Source organism: Serinus canaria, chromosome 1A, assembly GCF_022539315.1.
Source record: "Serinus canaria isolate serCan28SL12 chromosome 1A, serCan2020, whole genome shotgun sequence".
Taxonomy (NCBI): Eukaryota; Metazoa; Chordata; class Aves; order Passeriformes; family Fringillidae; genus Serinus; species Serinus canaria.
Window position 1 is genome coordinate 21,665,770 of NC_066314.1, and position 20,723 is coordinate 21,686,492.

Here is a 20,723-nt window from a genome sequence, read left to right on the forward strand (position 1 = left end):
GATTTGTGGTTCATTTGGCAGATAGGTTAGTGAAGATGCTACCTACCCTTGCTGTCTACCCCTCTATTCATTATTCTTGCTGGAGAATTATGTTTAGTTACAACCAAGTGAAGACAAAAAAAAAAGTGGTTTTGTGGGTTTTTTTAACTGTTTAAACAAACAGGCAACATAAGCCTCGATTTTTCAGAATGCCCTTCAGGAAGTGGGACATAGGCAGTGCCAAGGAGCTCTCATTGCTTTCCCCAGCCCTGCATAGGGGCTGTATGGACACTACTTATGTTTTGGTGATTGAAACCCCGGCAGAAATAAAAGCCACAGTGCAAAATTACCCAGACCAGGAAGAATAACAATGATGTCCTGTGATTTCCTAAAAATAATAATGAAAAAATCTAGTTGCTGTTGAGCTCACCTTACTGGTAATTGTCGCAGCATACAAAGCTCTGCACTGGAAAAAAAATGTTGCTGCTGTGCAGGTGGAAGAAAACAAATGTTTGGAGGAAAATAACACAAATGTTACTAGTAGTGCATGAAGGATGACATAGGTTCTCTTTTTCATGCTGTGTTTTGATAACTGGGAATGCAGAAGCTGATTTGAATACACAACTCATCTAAATCCACTATAATCCTTTGTTAGTTTCTCCTAAAGTCCAAGCAATCCACAGGAGATGTAGAAGTACAACCTAATATATTTCCTTTTTTTATTATTCTGTTCACAAACGCAGTTAATTAATGAGAAAAGGGAAAGAGTGCAGTAAAATTGAGGTTAAAAAAAAAGTGTGTTGTTAATCTCAAACGATTATTGTTCCTTAATCATGTAGATCATTTCATTGTGTCCAATTTCTCATCATATAAGTCAGTTTTGCATACAAATTATTGTGTCTTTGGCTGGTCATTTCTACACCCGTTTGCTGCATTGACAAATACAACCAGAGCAATTACTCATACAAATTGAGCATCCAGTTACATGCTCATGTACATACTGCTTTTTGTTCAGAAAGGTACATTTAAATCCCTTTGTAGGAGCCAGTAATCTGTGCCAGTTACTTAGAGGGCACAGAAGGAACCTAATCCTCCCTCTCTTCCTATGGGCCACCTGTCATAGCAAGTGCAGAGGGGCCGTTTGAAGGAGGCAGGGCTGACAGCAGTGCACAGCTCACACAATGCCAGCCCTCTCTCTCCACTCTTGCCTTTATCTGGGGATCAAAGGTATGAAAAGGGGCCTCACACATGTGCCAGCATTTGACTTATGGGGTCTTGTAGAGGCCAGAGAAGGAACTCTGCCTCCTACCAGGCAGACACACATGGGGACCTTCCAGATACCTTCATTTTCAGATAGCACACTTGTACTGCATGGCCTCATTTAGCTGATGTTAAGAAGCAAAAATCTTTTTGAGAGAAATAAGTGTTTATTGAGGTGTGGCCATATGATGCTAGTCATTTTTAAGCTGGATTTTCTTTTAGAACACTGTTTTTTAAAAAGAAGGGGTATTATCCTGACACTTAGGGCTTCTCCTGGCTTCCTCCTCCTCTGTATAGCCAGACCTGAGAACTGGCCCTTCTGTTTTCCAATCTGTGAAAACAAGCTATTGTGGAATTGGAGGGAAAGCCCTACAGCATCTGTTTTAAGCAGTGGTTTTGAGATACCTCTTAAATGGCAATCAAAAGGATGACTACTAATCAGTAGGAAAGCTAATACAGCATAGTAAAATATAACTTTATGGAGAAAAAAAACCCATATTTTAATACCAAATTTTGTCATAGAGGCTTTAGTGGTTTGAAGATCTTTTGCACTAAGAATCAAAATCCTGGTGCAGACATTTGCATGCCTGTGTTTCCCTATGAATGCAATGAAACTGTATGTACATGAAAAAGTGTTTGTTTTAATGCTTGCAGAATCAGTTCAAATTTTCCATGGGACTTCTCAAAATACACACATTTCCTCTTTGCCAAAGTTGATGTTTCTTTTAAAGAAGAGGTTTTCAAGGGAGAGAAAATGCATTGCATTTTTTTCATTTAAACAAAACAATTTCTTTATAACCATGTGAAATTAAAATGTTACCTTTATAATAGACTGATTATGCAAATGGTGCACCTTCCTCCCTGGCTTATGTATTTAATTTTCTAAGAAAATATGGGGATGATGATCTAGCCATGGATACAAGTAGTTTTTATTCCAGAAGTATTTTAATGATATTTTAATTTTGTAATTCCATAGTCCAGTGAATGAGCCTTGCAGTATTTAGAGAAGAACTTTCAGGCAGTGAAATTTTCCAACTTGCTCTTTCATTTTTGTGGTGGACACTGAATAAGGAGCTCCTGTGTTCCTCACAATAGCCCCCTCCAGCTCATCTCTCCTTTTCATTGCATTGTTACAAGCATGCTGTAGTTAAAATGACTCCCTCCGGGATGCAAGGGAAGGGAAAGAAGTGGAGAGGAGAGCAAACACAAAACTGGATGGATTTTTTTATTGTATAGTTAGTCTCTAGCATCTGTTCTCATCTTTGAAACACTAATGCCATGGCAGGAGAGCAACTCAGTAAAACTAGTGTAGTAGGTTGAGGCTGGTTTCTTGCTTTTTGGTAATATAAGTTCATTTAAAACTCTCTGATGCTAAGAAATGTTCTGTGACAAATTCCAAAGTGAGAATAAACATAGCTCAAATATTACAGATGTACATGATTTTCACTGAGGTTTATGCCAAACTGTTGCATTGCAAAATGCTGTTCAGAAACTTAGGTGTACCTTGCCTGTAGGAAAATGCCTAATATTAGTGGCAGCATTAAACCCACTGCAGTCTTTCATCAGCAAAATATTTAAATGCCTGGAAATTAAGGCAATGCAGCATTACTTTACACTAGGAGCTTCAGGCAAATATTGCCAGTGGGAGCCATGCACGTCAATCATAAAACAGCTTCTGCAACATCTTGGAGACAAATAATGTCTTTTAACATTTGCCTCCCTGTTAAATAGACACCATGATAGTGTTTTCGTGTTCAAATGGGGAAAATAATGCTGTTTCTTCTTTATCTGAATTTATTTCTATGAAAAAGTGCCTGGCGGTCAGGACCCACCTACCAGTGAATAGTAAGAGACAACCTGCACCTGTGGGATTAGGTGCAGCAGCAGGAAGTAAGAGCACTTGCAGTATATAATTAACAAGGATTTTAAATTTTTTTTCCCTCCAAACAGCATGTTCATCTTGCCAGGTTAACTAGTGATTAACCCTAAAAAAGAATGTGCTGAAGCCTACACCCTTGTTTAAACTCATTCACTCGCCAGTGTATTCAGTTACTTGTGTAACCAGCCACAAAGTAACCCTATTTACAACTCTTAATTTCCTGGTATTTTATTTGATGTCTTTGTGTTTCCAGTTTCTCTATTCATCTCTTTGTCTGGTTCTCTATTATTTTCAGATAGGCAAAACAGCTTGTCTGCTGTTCTGAATAAAACAAACTTACAATAAATTTCTATCTATCATAAAAAAACCACCTTTTTCATGGGGAAACTTTCAGACAATATTTTTTTTTATACTTACCTGGATAACGTACCAGGTTAAATTTTTCTCCCAAAGATGTGCGAACAACTCTCATTAACTTCAGCAGATGTGCTCCCAGAGATTCAGAGATTTTTTTTTTAATTGAGTATGGATGTGGAGACTGGAATGCTTTAGTCTTTTTTATTAAATGCCCCCTGTGACAGTTATTTAAAATATATCTCAGTTTCTATTTGTTTGTTTTCTAAGGTATGTGAAACTTCTTCTTGTTTGTTTGTTTAATTCTGTATTAACTTGGGTTTTTTCTGATGCTTAATAATTTAAAACAGATCAATAGAGAATAGGTTTATCAAAGGTTTCCAAATATTACATAATCCCTATTAAAAGAAGTTAAAACATTAAATATACAACATTAAAGCTATTTTAATTCTTTTAATAGTTTTATTTTCTTTTCCCCATATTTGGAGAAAACAAACAAATCCTTGCAATTCATGCAATATGAAGAGATACTGAAGAATTTGATGTACTGTGGGTTCATTCACTATTTAAAATGTACTTTGCTCACCATGAGCAAAGATGATTAACCTTCAGTGGTTTTGGTGAGGTTTAAAACAGACATTCTTCAGAGTATTGATAATCTGCCTTTCCCAGACTTACTTCTAGTGAAGTCAGACACCGTTTAAAAGGAAAATTAATTTTTTTTCCACAGCAATTTCAAAGATAATTATCCTGCACACATTAAGAAGGATGAAGTGTTTAAAAGAACTGTAATTCTAATTGGTAAATGTCACCAGCTGTTGCAGTTACTCTTACTTGTGTATATTCTTTTAATGATTATACTCCTGTGCCACAAGCTACATGAAAATATATTCACTAGGTGTGAAATTCCCATATGTCACAGCTTCAAGACTAGGTAAACATCTCAAAGATAAGGGAGGTAATGCTGATGAGAAATGTTACTTTTCTTGCTTTGGCTGTCTGCAAGATGAACATTTTTTATTGAAGTTAGTAAAAGAAAATTTTGTATTAATTGCAGAACCACTAGGTTTTAGAATTCAGTGGAAGATTCATTAATATACTTGAATGTATGTCTTCAAGAGCTGTAGAGAGCATTTCATTTCCTAGATTATCTCCTTCACCCATCTCTATATATTTCAAAATATTCAAATATTTTTAAAATATTTCAGAATATTTTTCCATTGTTCCTCCAAATTAACTCTAGTCTTATTCCTATAGATTCTGTATCAGGTTTTAGAAAGTTCTTAAGGTTTCAACACTGATTGTATTCTCTTGTGCCATAACAAATGAGTGCGCTAAGATAAAATATGGAGTTTTCTGTTTTAAATCTCCTTCCCTTTGTGACATGTCTCAAACATTTCTAACACACTTTAGTGAAGGTACTTTTTTATCAAGGAGATCTATTAATTTCTGTCAATCAGGTTCTCCAACAGAAAATGTTTTGCATATTGAAGTCTTAGGTTTTTTAATCTATGCTTAGGATTTAGGTGTGTGATGCAGATATAAATATCAATGGTCCTGCTTTGTTCTTTAGAGTTTCATCTAAGCATAAATAGATGGGATAAGTTTTTGCAATGAGCTTTCATTGCCTCTGGAATGACCAGTCCAAATGTAGGAGATATTTCAGTTTTTCACTCTGAGTTTTGGAGGTGCTACAAGCATGAAAGCCGGCCATCATTCCACATTTAATGGTTACTTTTCAAAAATGAAAATGCCATATATGCACATGTGTAAATGAAAAATAAAATACTTTTATTTTGGAACATATATATATATTCCAATACTCTGGAACATATTCCTCTATATGTCAGGGGTAGATTCAGAGTAAAAAGAGCTGAACCTCATAAGCCAGGAGGTTCACTCACTGCAGCTTTGAGGAAAGAGTGCTCTCATCCTGTTACTGTAATAGGGTGACAGTAGTTTCTGGACAAGTTTTAGTTGCACCTCTACTTCCCTCTTATGCTCAGACCTGTTCATATAAATTACAAAATATTACATACAAGGTAATAAGAAATAAAAAAATTAAAGTTGAATACTCACTGGCAGACTAGAATGGAAGCCTTAATATAAAATGAAATGTAAATATTTTACCTATATGAGTATGTTCATGCATACAAGCTTTTAAAATATGCTAAATATTTTACTGTGTTGTTCATATCCTATTTTCAGACAATAACAGTTTCTGAGAAACAGACATGTCATATGCTTGGGAATTCAGGGACTGGGTATAACTGGTTTTGTCCTCCTTCCTTAGAACTATTATGTGTTCTATATTCTTATTATTTATTCTGGATCCTTTAGAATTATTAAGGCCTGTGTTAAAACTGTAATACTATACTATATACTATAAAACTAATACTATAAAGTATCATAAAACTTAGCATTCTTTTGCATGCCAGGAACATTATAAACTATTGTTTGGGAGTAAGGAATAGCTTACAAGCTTAACAAGCTTGTTCATATAGAGGGCATTTGCAGAAGACTTCCCAAAGTGCCTGCATGTGTTCTTGGTTCTGTTAGAAAAAAGTGAATTCCTTAGCTACTCTGCATATACTGCCAGTAAAGTGCAAGTTGCAGGCTGTTAGGAGTGTTATTGTGGAACAACTTTCCATGACTACAGAGATCCAGAAATCACAGCTGGATTCTGGAGCAATTCAGAGAGAGCAGTTTCAGCCACCACTGTGCCTGTATAGCTGTAGTACCACATAGACACATGTCCTAGGAGGTGTGGTATAAAAATTATTCCTGCTCTGCTATTCATACAGAACATGTATTGGTACAGGAAGGGAAAAATTTTGGTCCTTGCTCCTCCCCTAGCCATCCTCTGGCTGACTGCAGCAGTGCAATAGTTTACAAAATACAGACATACAGGACTACACTCAAAACTGCCTTTTTATGCCATTGCTGTCAGGGATGTGCTTGAGCTTAGTTTGAATTGCAATTAGTTGAAGCTAACGTCAAACACAAAATTCTGCTTTACACTGGAAGTAAATGAGAAGAAATCTTAGGCAGTGAAAAAATAACTGAATGCTTTGTTAAGCATTTCCTGAATGTGACAGCAGGATTTGGATCTCCACACTCAGGCTGGAGTGGCTATCTCTAAAAGCCTCATATCAAAAACAGGGGAAGATGTCTGAGTTTGGCACTGATGTTGCCAGAGCCAAGACTTGATTCAACTGCATATGGCAGTGTGTATTTATGACTCAGAGCTTCCATAAATTCATACATGTAAAGCTACATTGATAGTGAAACCTCATGAACATGTTAACTAACCCAGAATTCCCAGCAGGTATTGTTAATACAGTTTGTACACGTATGAACACTGTAACATTTGTTTTCATTGTGCTTAACTTCTTTTAAGTCTCAGTTGTTGAGAGGTTTGTCTTTCTGCTCCCGTTACTTTCTCCCCTCACTTTTTTCTTCCAGAAACCAGGAATGGATCTAGCAGACACCTACATTATGTTTGTTCGGCAAAACCAGGATATCCTTCGAGAGAAGGTCAATGAGGAAATGTACATAGAGAAGCTGTTTGATGTAAGTAACTAGCCCTGCAAAGTGTGCTGGGATCACTACTACATCAGAAGGGAGAAGCTGGACTTTGATGGTGTTCAGCAGGCTGTTTAGATATTCTCCTCTGTTGATAATTTTTTCTTTTGCTCATTCTTTACAAGCTTCAGCTGTCAAGGGTGGCCTTTCTTTAAATATTTTCTGTGTGAAACTTTTAAGTGCTAGAAGACAAATAAAATCAGTAAAGTATTTTTATTTGAAACAGTAATTTTCCCCCTGTGAGTAGTCCAATTATATGCCATCTTTTAATTTCAGTTTGTTAATGGAGAAGATTGGATTGGTGTGGTTTGTGGATTCCATTGCAGACCAAATTTTGCTAAATTAAGGACGTTTACATGTCCCTAGCTGCTTGTGTGCAGAAGGAGTACACAGATGCCAGGTACATCTGGTACTTCTGCAGAATGACTTTCAGAATTTTGTTTTATGGATTTCCAGTTTAAGACTTCTAATGTCTTAAAGTTGACATTTTATAAACATTTATTGAATTTTCAAACGCATTTTCAAATTTCTAATCTGACTTCTGCAAGTTCAGAGTAATCTTCATCCTCAAGGTGCACGCAGTAATTTTCTTCAGCTTTGATAATAACTTCTGCAGCCTTCTTCCATTCATTCCTTTTCCCTGATTCCTCTTATTTTTGTTAGAAATGATCACATTTCAGTTCATTCAAGTTCTGACTACTAATTTATGTCTAGTATGTCCTTTTCTTAATTGGCTGAAGGGGAAGCTGTAGGCAGCTGAAATAGTACCTTCTGTATAAATTTAAAGCCCTACACATGTAAAATATATGTAATATAAAAGCTATTTAACTATAACCTGGGATCAGTTTATGTGACAATTATCTCAGTCACAATTACATAGGAATTTGAACAGGAAAAGAAGTCATCTCTAGAACTGTGAAATGGAATTTACTACAAAACTAATTCTGGAACATAATATAGACTTCAAAATGTATTTATTTGTTTCATCTCGTAAGTATTTTAGGAAGCTTTGCTGGCAGTTTAATTTAATTATGCAAGGTACAGCAAATGTTTTCATAACAGCAATTCACAGCCTTTACTGTGACACTGCAGTTGTGGCAGTCACAGAAGGTCCCATAACAGACTCTCAGCCATGGTATGTCATGTCAGTGTTTGTTGTTTGTTAGGCTGGGTGGTCAAAATAAGACTTAACTCTCAGATTTTATATTTCCAGACACTCCCAGGCATCTTTACAAAACAACAACAACAAAAAAAGTATCATCTGTTTTAATAAGCTAAGTGCTAATATGTGTGAAAAGAATGATTTTATAAAAGCTTTGATGCCCTGCAGGGGTAGAAAAATTATCATCCATCCAGCTGGCACCTTCACAAAGTACTAAAACCATATTAGCAACTTCTGCTTCAGTTTGCTTTTGCAATGAATCTGCAAGCATATGTTTCATTTTCAAGTTTCTGTTTTTTTGTTTTTCTTTGGGGTTATTTTTGCTGATGTTGTCATTTCCTGAATGTTAATAAAATTATCTGCCTAAGGCCAAGTCTAACTCTCACTGGAGAGACCACAGTGACTTTTTTGATGCAGTGGGATGGGACTGATTTTCAGACTGTGTTGATGTGGGGCACTGGCCAAGGCCTGGGCACAGATCTGAGAACTGTCAAGGGATCCTCCACGCTGTTAAGTCACCAGCACAATTCCTGGCATGATTTTGGCTTAGCACTAGCACAGGGCTTCAGTAGGGCTGGGTTAATATGGGTTCAGGATTTCTTCTGAATTTCATTTTAGCAATTAAGCTTTTCAGCACAAGAAAACATCTCCTGTATGGACACAAGTTCTGATACAGCACTTCCCCTTGAGTTTGCAAATCATTTTCTATCCCCTTATACTCAGTAGTATGCATTGTAGGCTGCTGTGACCAATGCTTGTATCTGTAAGAAAAGAAAATATATATATATACCATGTGGGGGTTTTTTTGTATCAGATATCTATTTGTGTCTTTATTTTTCTTTCTACATGCTGGTATCACATTTCTATGCAACATCACACTGGGAGATATTATTGACTGGACAGATGCAGCATTTAAAAAGCATTAACAAATAGAGAAGCTCATAGCATGCAGAAATGTAAAACAAAGTCTTACTCTGGTAATTGGCCTTTCCTGACATTAATTCAGATTTAGAACATTATGACTGAGCAAGATTTTACAAATTATTTTTGAAAGGTTTTTTTAAATTCTTGTTGTAATTATTATTATTTAAGAAAACCTAGGTACTCTTTTTATAAATTCAAATCTAACAAGTTATATTTCAATAGAAAGAATAAAATATATTCACTTTTTTATGTAAATGTACTTGAAGCCTTTGGACTGGCTAGAGCTGTAGATCACAGTTGCTTTCCTCTTAAAATACATTGAATTAATATCAGCTAAGTAATCATCAGCATAGTGAAAGAGGAAAAGTACTTTCTTGTGCTTCAGCCAGGGAAATACCTCATCTAGAATAACAAAAAACCTGACTTTTCTGTGTGCTAGAGGTCTTAGTTATAAATACAGAGAATTTCGGGCCTGAGACACTATTTTAACCCCACAAAAATGTGTAATTGGAAACTATTTATGTCCAGATATGACTGACTTGATCCAGGGCTGCTATGTGCTAACAGCTGTTATGGTGACCAAGTGAACAGCATGTCTATCACACAAGTTGTGTGCATAACAAAAATAATTTAAATTTTAAAATAATATTGATACAAGTACAAATGCCGGACAGTGAGTCACAATATGTTAAGGCTAGGAGTTGTAACATTTTTAATCTACCTGAGTGGTTTCAAACTGGAGAGAAGGCAAAAAAATATGTCGTGTTTCATGGCAGTGTTTGGTAAGCCTATAAAAGCAGTGCCCTGCTATACAAAAATATGAAAATATGGAGAATTGAACTTCAGCTTGTGATACAAACCCTTAAATATCCAGTGACTTTGAAAAAAGACTGGGCTGATAGTTTTTTCTGCACCATTTTAGAACCATTTAAATCTTGTGCTTCAGTACAATCTGCTTCAGTACAATCTGCTTATCATGCAGCAGAACCAAGGTGGAATATTTTTTCCTTCATTTCCACTGAAAAACTCAGCTTCTAGATAAATTTCATTATTACCTCCTCCAGAAGGGCTACAGACAGCAGGCAGAGTAATATGTCCAGGTGCTCCTGGTAGCATTGGTCTCTCCCAGGTCAGTGTGCTGCCCTCCTGTTCTCAAAACTGGTCACCAGGTTTGAAGTCACAAAGATTTTTCACTTGGTCAGTTTATCAAAGACATGGGATTTTTTGCCTTCCTTTGCAGTATGGGACATGCTCTTCTTCCTAAAATCAGCTGAGAATTTTGCTTGTCAAATGCCTTCTGTCACAGGGATTCAGGACATTTATCTACTACTCTCATGCAGTAACAACCTATAGTTGAGGGCACAAGGGGGATGAAGAGTAATTTTTATTTGTTTTTAATATCACATTTCTTAAAGAGCACTTGAAATGTTTATAATCTATTGCATATGATTGAGCTCTGCAGTAGCTCTGGGTTAATGTTTTAGAAACAGTATATCACTTTAGTTTTATTTTTTTGTAAATACTGTTAAAAGCACTTGTTTTCAGAAAAGACAGTAAATCAAGTTGGTGATTTAGAATATAATTGCACAAAACTAGAATAAAAGAAAATATTACTAAATATTATTAACACCACTCTTATTTATAAAGATAATCAATTTCATAGATAAGGTAAGAGCATCTGGGCAGCCTATCAAAAAACAGTGCTGTATGTCCGATCACAAAAATATCAGATTTTAAAAATTCCCATGGGATCTGGTTCTACCTTCTCAAAATCAATAGGCCTTTTGCCATTAACTTTAATAAATGCAGTGCTGTCTCCATAAACATGCCAGGTTAATTCCATTGGCTAGACTTAGATACGTATTTCTACTAGAATTTTTAAGATGGAACTAATAAATCTTGAACTCCTGAGCATTTTAACATACATCAGACTTGTAAATTAAAAACTATTTCCTTTAAACAAAATAGGATTTTTTTGACAAACACCTTGGAAAAGGATTTTTTAAATTTTGCATACAGATCTGTTAAAAGATCAATGCAATACTTACTTTCTGTAGTAAGGTCTAGTTCCTAAGTGCCACCTGGGTAGATTCTCACTTTCCTGTACCTGTGAATTGCATGTGAAGTATGGACATTCAAAAAGAGTCATTCCAGCATTTTTGCTTCAGATTCCTTCTAGGTGTATTTGCCATTGAGAGCATTATCTAACAGGTTGTATTTGTGTCTGTTGTGGAAAACTGATGGTGTAAACAGATGTATGATTACAGTTTTAAGAAGTCTGTATGTGCAATGAAATCTTTATGCAATAAGTGATTGCTGCTCTGAGAAATAAAGAATGATTTCAGAGAACAGCTTCAATGCATCAATGTTCAGCCATTGATACAACTGAAAGGATTTCCAGTTTGTATAGGCTATAATTTCTGGGAAACCTCTTCCCAAGTGTACCATAAACACATAAACAATAGTTGGAGTGCACATCCTGGAAAGGTGAGCACTGGCAAAGTGGTGCCCATAGTTATCTGGTACCAGACGGCACCTGTGAGCAGATGTTGCCCATCTCCTCTGGGTGCTAGACTGGTGTGGTGTGATGCAGTATTCCTGCTGACTTTGCAGGGACTGTCCATGGGGGAGGACTTCCTGGAGGCTGTGGTCTTGTGCACGGTAGCAATTCAACAAGCTGTGCAAGAGTTGTGTATGGCAGGGAACTTATACAACTGTCTTTGGAGTGCAGAAAGACTGAGAGTCTTCATAACCAGTTTAAAAGCTTAAGCACTCCAGATTTACATAGCTGGTTTTGGCTTTTGTATTTCAAGGTTCATATGTAATGGGATATTCTTTTTCTGTTGAGAAAACTGCTTGTATTTTGCCTGGAATGTTTGGTGTTCCCATATTCCAACCATTATTTTCATTTTCCATTAGTAGCAGGGGTGGAACAATTCAAGTTCAATGATGTACTTGAGATTATTTGAGGTCTTAATTATTCTTCTGAGGTTTTTATGATTTGTGCTCTGCTCAATGACTAAATGAAGATATGAAGTACTCATCAGACTAATTTCTGTTTGCCATTCATTCTGTTTGCCGAATGCTTTATTCAATTGAGCAATTTCTATAGATTTTCTGACCTATTACAAAATGTGTTTAAAAATGTGCAAATTATGGTGTTACACAGCTAAGAGGAACACTTAATTTAAATTGAGTTTTCAGTAGTACCAACTCCTTGTGCTGCTCATGTCTACTTCAAAAGCATATTTTTGTAGTATTTAGTAGTCAGCAATGTTTTTCTAGAAAATTTCAATTGTGGATTTTTTTTTCCCTTATTCTCAAATTACTTCCTGTCACGCTAATTTTAATAAGTAATCTTCACTTTAGTTGTTATGTAATTATTTGCAAGTGTGTGATTTGACAAAAGGTCTACTTGGTTAAAGGCCACATTTGAATCAAAAGCTGTGTTTGTATTAACCTCTGAGAAACATGAGAGGACCGTGCCTAATTACTTAAAAAAATACTCAACAAAAATGGATTGTAGCTTGTTGATCTTCTTATTTCTTTGATAACTCAGAGTAATCTTCAAGAAATATGCGGGCTTCTTTCTCAGATTCTTGAAATTTGATCACAGTGCAAAATTGTCCTTTGGCGCAAACCCAGAAATACGCATCTTTGCATGATGCACCTGGACATATGTGGCAGGTCTGGTAGAATCAGCTAATTAACAACACAGGCTTAAACAGGCACCTCATCTGGCAGTGTAGTTAGTTGCCTGATGGTGCTCAGCAGGATTTGGTAGTGCTTTTTATTTTTCTATCCTAATGGTCTGCTGCCCACCTAATTTTGCCTTATTGTCAGCCACTACTTACCGCAGCTTGAGGCCCTCCCAGGAGGCTAAATTATTATCAAAGGATTAGGGAGATGTAGCCTTGCAGCTCTGACATTTCTGATTACTTGTCTATGCCAGAACAGTAATTAGCTGTGACTAATTAAGAAAAATGTTCCTGCCATAGAAAACCATTTAAAAGAACCGAGAAGTAGAAAAGCAATTGAAAAGCTGAGCAGTGCTCAGATTTGCCGATGCTCTTTAGATTTTCACCAAAGTCTTAACTCATCTTTAATTACGTCTCTTACTTTATAGGGGAAATAGAAAGCTCGTGATATGAAAACCACTCTATAGTTGTCTCATGATCTAACAGAATTTTTTGTCGTTTTGAAACAGTTGTTTCTTTTTTGGTAAAAGAATTTTAAAGACAACTGTAGGCAGTGTCACTGAAAAAGTAAGTTATAAGACATGTTCAAATGTAGGAAACTCTTCTGCAAGATGGAAGCAACATCTTGCAAACTTACTGTTCAAAGTCTTTTTAAAGTTCACTAAATTATTCCTGATGTTTTCAAATAGACTCGCCTCATTTTTCAAGGTAGCAATCTCTGTAAAAGAAAAAAAGTTCATTTGAAGTCTGAAATGTGTAACCTCCCTATGTTTTCATTTAGTGTAGAAGTTCATTTAGTGTTTCATAGTGTAGTTTTCTTTGATTTTTTTTTTTCTGGATTATGCTGAGAAGAAGAGGGTGTTGATTATGCTGCTGTGACTGCAGCAAAATTCAGTACTGTTGAAATCAGCAAGACCACAACACACTTAAAGTAAAGCATGTGCTTCAGAGTTTCCTGCTTCAGGATCAGACTATTCAGCACTTTGTAAGCTGTTTTATACTGCAGCTGATAGTGTTTTCTCTAGAGAAACACTATGACATAATATGACTGTATTTATATGGCTTTGGTATGATACACTTTCACATGTCTTCATTCTTTATGCCATTCTTAATTCCTGAATTTCCATTTTATTGTGTACCACACAACCCAAAAAGATACAAAAATTATTTTCCCAAGACATGAAATATCCCATAGTCCAATCTTCATTTAGTATTCATGGAATGTATGTCTGACACCTTTTTCACACCAATTCAATCATATTAAATTTTTCCAGCTGGGAAGTAAGAAACTATGAAATAGATATTCTGATATCTTGCTAAAAGTGCTCTCTGGGTATAAAAGGAAAAAAGAAGATTATTTTTAGGGCACTAAAATTCATAGCCTGATATTCAGAATTCCTTATACTGCCTTACCCCCTAAGTTCCCTGACTTGTGTGAGAAGCTAACTTTTTTAGAAAGAAAATAGAGAGCAATGTAAAAACTGCTCTTAAAAAGCAGTTTTAAATGGGTGTTACAAGTCACAACAGGAAAAATGGAGGAGAGAAAAAAAAAGAAAATCCTAAACCTAATATTTTAAAATCCATCTGATTTTTTTTTGCCCGGAGGGAAATTTTTCAATCAAATAGAACCACAAGGGGTTTTTGCTTGTTTGTTTGGGGAGGGTTTATAATACTGGGAGCTTCCAATACAGTTTCCTCATATGCATTTCTGGTATATACTGTTCATTCCTTTATTAACTTAGTTATATGGATCTATCCATCACTCACAATATCCATTCACTAAAAACAATAACAATTCTATCTAATAAAAGAGAGCTCCTTCCAACATCCAGGCCCTATTTAGTCCTTTAACCTTTTTATCCTGCTTAGGCATAAACTAGCAGCATCTCATTCCAGGCACTGCACTTTTTCTTACCTAGATGGCTTGAAATGTGTCTAGCAATTTAATAGAATCAATTGAGCATGGACAACTACAAAAATATAAAATAGCACTGAAACTTTAGATGAGGCTGTCAGTAAGTGTTAACTGTGGCTGCAGCTTTCACATTCTACACAGTCAAGAGAAATCAATAAGGATTGTACCATTTGTATTGTCTTACCTAATGTTTGTTCACCATGAAGTGCCAGGCACAAGCACCATCTAGGGAATATTGATTTCTTGATGTACTGTAATTCACACACGTATAAACAGCAGGAGAACCTTGTGGCTTCTCAAACCTTACTTGCAGGTTTGATGTTTATACTTGGGTCAAGCTTAGTTGAAAAAGGAAAGTAAAACAAAACTCTTCATAAGTGTTCACAAATAGGCAGACAACCACATTGTTGATCACATTACAAGGAAAATAGTGCCAGAAACCGTAAGAATAATCTGGTTTTACTATAACAAGTCAGGCATAACAGGAAGAGGTTGCTATGTTACACATCAGAATAGATAAGGATGCTGCAGAGTGCTCTGACACAGATTTGTCAGTGGAAAGAGCTTCTTCAGTCATGGGAAACCGAAGCTTTAGTGCTGATTTAGATGTGCAGAAGTGTTGAACTGTACAGAGATGATTTTCTTTAAATAATTTTCAGGTGTTTCAAGGTATATTTTCTAAATTTACATTCCAGTGACTTTCTTTTGCATTATACTGCACTTAAAGAGCAAGGAAAAAAAAGTAAAAATAATGCAGAGAAAAATCAGCTGAAAAAACTACCCCAACACAGCTGTAAAATTTCCATAGCTGAAAGAGTGTTCATGGGCAACAGGGTCCAGGATGAAAAGGAGCAAACCAGGCACCTGCCCACTCCAAGGACATTTCAAAGAGAAGCAAGAAGGAGGCAGGAGGCTGGACCTCTGCTCCACATTAGAGCAGCCCACTGTAGTGCCTATTTGCTGTGGTGTAAGAGAGGAGTAGCTGCAGCATCTCCCTGTCAGCCCCACAGCTACATCCAGCTCTGTCACACGGCCCTGCAATGACACAAAGACTAAATGGGTGAGTCAAGATTAATGAGCTGCCTGTAAATAATCACTCAGAAGAGCTCAGGATGGTTTAAATACTGTAATAAAAATATGTACTTGACCTCACTCCACAGGGAGCAGGGAGTCTAAGTAGAAGATTGTAGAAGATTCTAGGACAAAAAGTACTAAAGTGAGTGTAAGAGCTACAGCACAGATTCTGGCTCAGTTTCAGCCTGTTTCATTTTTGGTACTGAGATGAAGAATATTCTTACTTTATAGGAGGAATGCAGCTAACAGGAGGTCTCCTGTGGTCCTTTTGATGATATCTCACTCCAGGGAGTGAAAAGTCCCCAGGGAGTTGTGGCTGAGTGGGCTAAAGGAGAGGTGGGTGTCTTGATTGCACACCTTGCAGGCAGAGTGAACCCAGATCTTTAGCCTTACTGAGGGCCACAGAGATGATACAAAGGCTGGAGCACTTCTCCTGTGAAGGCAGGCTGGGACAGCTGGGGTTGTTCAGCCTGGAGAAGAGAAGGCTTCAGGGAGACCTTAGAGCAGCCTTCCAGTACAATAAGGAGGCTTATGAAAAGGAGGGAGAGAGACTTTTTATAGGGGTTTGCAGTGGCACAACAAGGGACAGTGGTTTTAAACTGGAAGACTGTAGGTTTAGATTAGACATTAGAAAGAAAGTACTTACTCAGAGGGTAGTGAGGCATGGGAACAAGTTGCCCAGAGAGTTGGAGATGCCCCATCCCTGAACATGTTGAAGATAAGGTTGGATAGGACCTTGAGCAACTTGGTCTGGTAGGTGGGATCCCTGCCCATGGCAGGAGGATTGGAACTGAATTATCTTTCATGTCCCTTCCAGCTCAAACCATTCTATGATTCTATAATGTTAGGCATTCACTTAGGAAGACTACTTAGCATTGGTACAGCTGAATACATTTGTAGGGCTTTTGAAGCTAGAGCCTGATAGCAAGAGGCAAGTGTTACAATGAGTAACAACTTGGTCATTTTGCATTATGTTAATTTGTTTATTTTGAGGATCCAAGCTGGCTTTCATTTCAGGGTCACTCAAGTGATGTTCTCTGTTCTGTGCCTTGGAGGATGTTTGTGGATATACCCAAATTGCAACACAACAGAGTGCAGCAAGACTGACAGTGTTTGCTCCACAGAGTTTAGCACCAGAATAACCTATGGAAGTTTTGTTCACAGATGCAGTGCATATGCAGAGTGGAGCAGAGAAACTGTTTATACTGTTAGTCTCTCACAGTCAGGAGCATCATGCTAGTACCTACTGTTTAAAATCAGAACAGTAACATTACATATGTCCAGATATGGAAGGAAGTTACGTGTGGCTAATTTTGCAAACTTCCAGTTTTTCAGCTTATCTGCCATATGTAGAGAAGCCAGGAAAAAAAAATGAAGGTCACAAACATTATAAAGTAGCATAAAAATTGTAAATTGCTGTTAAACCACCAATATGAAATACAGGCAAATATGAGTACTGCATATTTTGCATTAAAAGTTGATATTTATTTGTGAACTGGCAGCAGTTCTATAGCAGCTATCCATCTTCTAATTAGAAGCCAAAAACATAAAAAAATTACTTTCCTTCTAAAAGATGAGCTTTTCATATGTTAAATGTTCTTTGGTTTTTCAGAACCATATATCCTATATACTATATATATATATCAAGTATAGTATATAGTATAGTGTGTATATATATATATATATATATATATATATATATATATATACACAATATATCAAGAATATCAAAGATGCTTAATATGCTTTTAAATGAGCCATGATTTTTCTTTTCTTCCCATTATTGATTTCTGAAAATTAATTTTGTTTCCTTTTATCATCAAAATATCCCATCCAAGAACTCTTCACTGTTTGTTGTCAAAAGTATTTCTGAAAGGTCTTTCCATCAAGGTTTGGGTCCCTTTTTCTGCTGAGCTCCTTTCCCTTTCCCTTGATTGCTTTGGGAGTGGCAGTGGGAATCCTTCATTCAAATAGGCAGAAAAGAGACTGGCTAGAGACTAAAGTATTTGTTATTAAGAAAAACAAAATGCTTTCTGAGCTTCCTGGGAGGCTGGAGTAATAACACAAAAAAAAAAAAAAAAAAAGAAAGAAAGGCAAAAGAAAGCCAAAGGAAACATCCCACAGGAAGAAAGAAAAACTTTCTTCCTTGGACAAGTAGTGTGCAAGAAGCAAGTTCTTACATCTACTAGAATCAGACTAAAAAGAAAAAATAACAAAACCAAAAAGCGGGGATTGGAGGGTGGGAAAGGTGGGAAAAAATTAAAAGGGGAAGGGGGCGCGAGTACTCAAACAGAGTTTGTAATTTCAAATCACTAAACTTACTAAATCTTGTATCAGAAGTATGAGTGTTGAAGCAGACAGTGGTGTCTGATTCCTTTCTCACCTCTCCTTTCCTGATGCATGTACCTGTAATTTAGGCTGTCAACATTTTTGCACATTCCTGAGACAAAGGCCAAAACATGAGTTAGATCCAGGCCCAGAGGAGGAAGCAAAACATGGAAGCTGGATGTGAGCCTGAGATGTTTCCAGGAAGGTTCCTGGATAAATGGTGCCAAGCATTAGGAGGGTAAGACACTGGTGAGGGGAAAGAGGAATGTGTCAGAGCAGAAGAGGAACTCGTGAGGAAACACAGGAGCATTTCAGCAGAAATAAGTGACACAGCAATGGGAAGACTTCTGGACAAGTCCTTGGATGAAAATGTAGGAAGGGACTCCAGGGAATAGAGATAGAGGTATTGCATTTGACACAATATTGATTTATCAATTTGCATTTTCCAGAGAGAGAACTTTTAAATACCTGATTTTTTTTTTTTGTATAAGGAAAAAGCTTCATTTATTTACCTTCCTGCTAATCCTGTGGTTCCAACTAGGCCAACTCCATGGATTGTTCACTCATACTTAGTTTAATTTCTTTCAGTTTATCTTAAATAGAAGTTCCTAGGACGAAAAAAGATGCAAGAGGAATAAATGTGGTGGCATCAGGAGATCCCTCCTTGACTTGGGGGGTGCTTTCAGAGTTACCATGACTTCCTAGCTTTCAGAAGAGTGTATGAACTCATCATTGCTGAGATAAAAATCCTCATTTAAGTGGGTGATATCTATACCTAACTTGAAAACACTATGAATGACATTTGTGTCCCTCATTACCTTTAACATTCAACAAAGGCAACCAATATGACTACTCATATTTTGCAAAAAGGGAAATAAATTATGAGACTTAAATCTGCTTTTCTCAGCGTGAGACTTTTTTCAGCTTTTGCTGTTTGCGTTTTTAAGAAATAATTAATTTATTTTTTTAAATGTCCTAAAAGTTTCATGGTATACTTGTATTGCTGTCATAAATTTGAAGCAATATAATGGCATTGACCTTTAATAAAACCTAGGCATTTTAGCACTTCAATTTTACCATGTTCATGTTTTGTCCTATATTAGCTCATTATTATTTTCTCATTTTAACTTATGCTGCATTTAGTGTACAGTGTCTTTAGTGAGAAGTGTACTTTTTGTTACTGTTTCTGGTAGGGCAAGTAAAGCTGAAGGAAGTAGAAACATCCTGTTGTGTGAGCGACTAAATTCCTGATCGATAGTGCGATAAAGGCTTCCGCAGGAACATAAAATGCAGTTCCTAGAAAAGCTGTTCCCCTGCCATACTCAGTGGAGAAAGCATTGTGACAATGCCCATTTATCAAGAGCAGTCAAGGTATAGAAACTCAACGGGGTCTTGTGGCTTAGGCGTTAGGGATACCAGCCCTAGAAGGACTAAGCCATTGTGTAATGCTATGTATTGAGCCTCCTTCCAGGTGGCAAACAGCTGCACCTTTTTATAAATCTTCAAAAATAAATTTGAAGTGCTTGCTTTCAGCCAATAAGTGTTATATTTAATTGAACCATTCTGCGAATGTTATAGCTCAGGCACCCAGAATGGTGGTGAATATTTATTATATTTGTTTTGTATTTCCACCGGTCAGCAGAATAATGAAATTCCTTAACTACTTCTCTTTAACTTGCCTGAAGAAAGCACGGTATGTTGCTAAATCGCTTTTCACTAGCCCTGCCGAGAAACAACTTTAATCCTTGTTAGAAAATTGCAGAGTCTGGGCCTGACAAAGAGCTCATGCCTGGCGCATTGTGAGCGCTGGGAGCGGGGCGAGGGGAGCCCTTTACAGCTGCGTGCCTCCAGCCCGTCTGAGCTGGACTATTTAGGCGAGGAGGTTTGTCAATTCCTCCTGACAATGGAACGAGTTTTTCAGTGCCTGTAGCTGCGCCGAGCCCCGTTGGGGATCAATGCTGGCCATTCAAGCTGCACCCTCTTTCATTGCTTTAGTTTGTTAATTTAAGACTAAAGGTCTGCTGAGGGGGTTTAGGGTGTTTAAGAAAGCTGATGAACTGTTTAAGAAATCTGATGAACTGAGAGCGTTTATAGCCCTGGTGTGGCAACTATTGGCACTGAGGGAGCTGTGTCCTTGTTGACCCTCTTGTTATTAAAAATGCACAAGTGCTGCGCTTCTCAATATTTCAACACTCTTTCATTGTCAATACCACCTTCTGAGCCCTTCAGCTTGTTGCTTGCTCTAAAGATCTTCTTAGATTGGGTTTGAAAACTTCACCTTAAACACTAGATTAGACTGATGTTCTGTTTTCCGTGCTCCTGTTGATTTGTTGAACCTTCCCAGGGCTGGAAAGCAAGTAGCAGCTTGATGGGGAGACGGGCTGCTAATATGATTTACCAGTGTACAGTCATGCACAATAAGTGTGAATAAATACAAGGGTCTCACAGAGTCAACCCTAGCCTTTCCTTTTCTCTTATTTTTTAGTTTGAAAGAGGTATCTCAGGAAAATGAAGTGAGTAATGCATGCCCTTACAGGAGCTGGATGGGCTGTGAATAAGGAGAGA

At 37.0% G+C, this 20,723-nt stretch overlaps 1 protein-coding gene across 2 annotated transcripts in view; it reads left to right on the forward strand.

Moving 5' to 3' along the window:
- CADPS2 (calcium dependent secretion activator 2) overlaps positions 1 to 20,723 on the forward strand; it is a 282,539-nt gene that overhangs the window by 254,329 nt on the left and 7,487 nt on the right. For both annotated transcript variants that reach the window (XM_030238173.2, XM_050969712.1), the window contains exon 26: positions 6,938 to 7,045. In XM_030238173.2, coding sequence (XP_030094033.1) covers positions 6,938 to 7,045 — 108 coding nt within the window. The remainder of the gene's footprint in view (positions 1 to 6,937; positions 7,046 to 20,723) is intronic.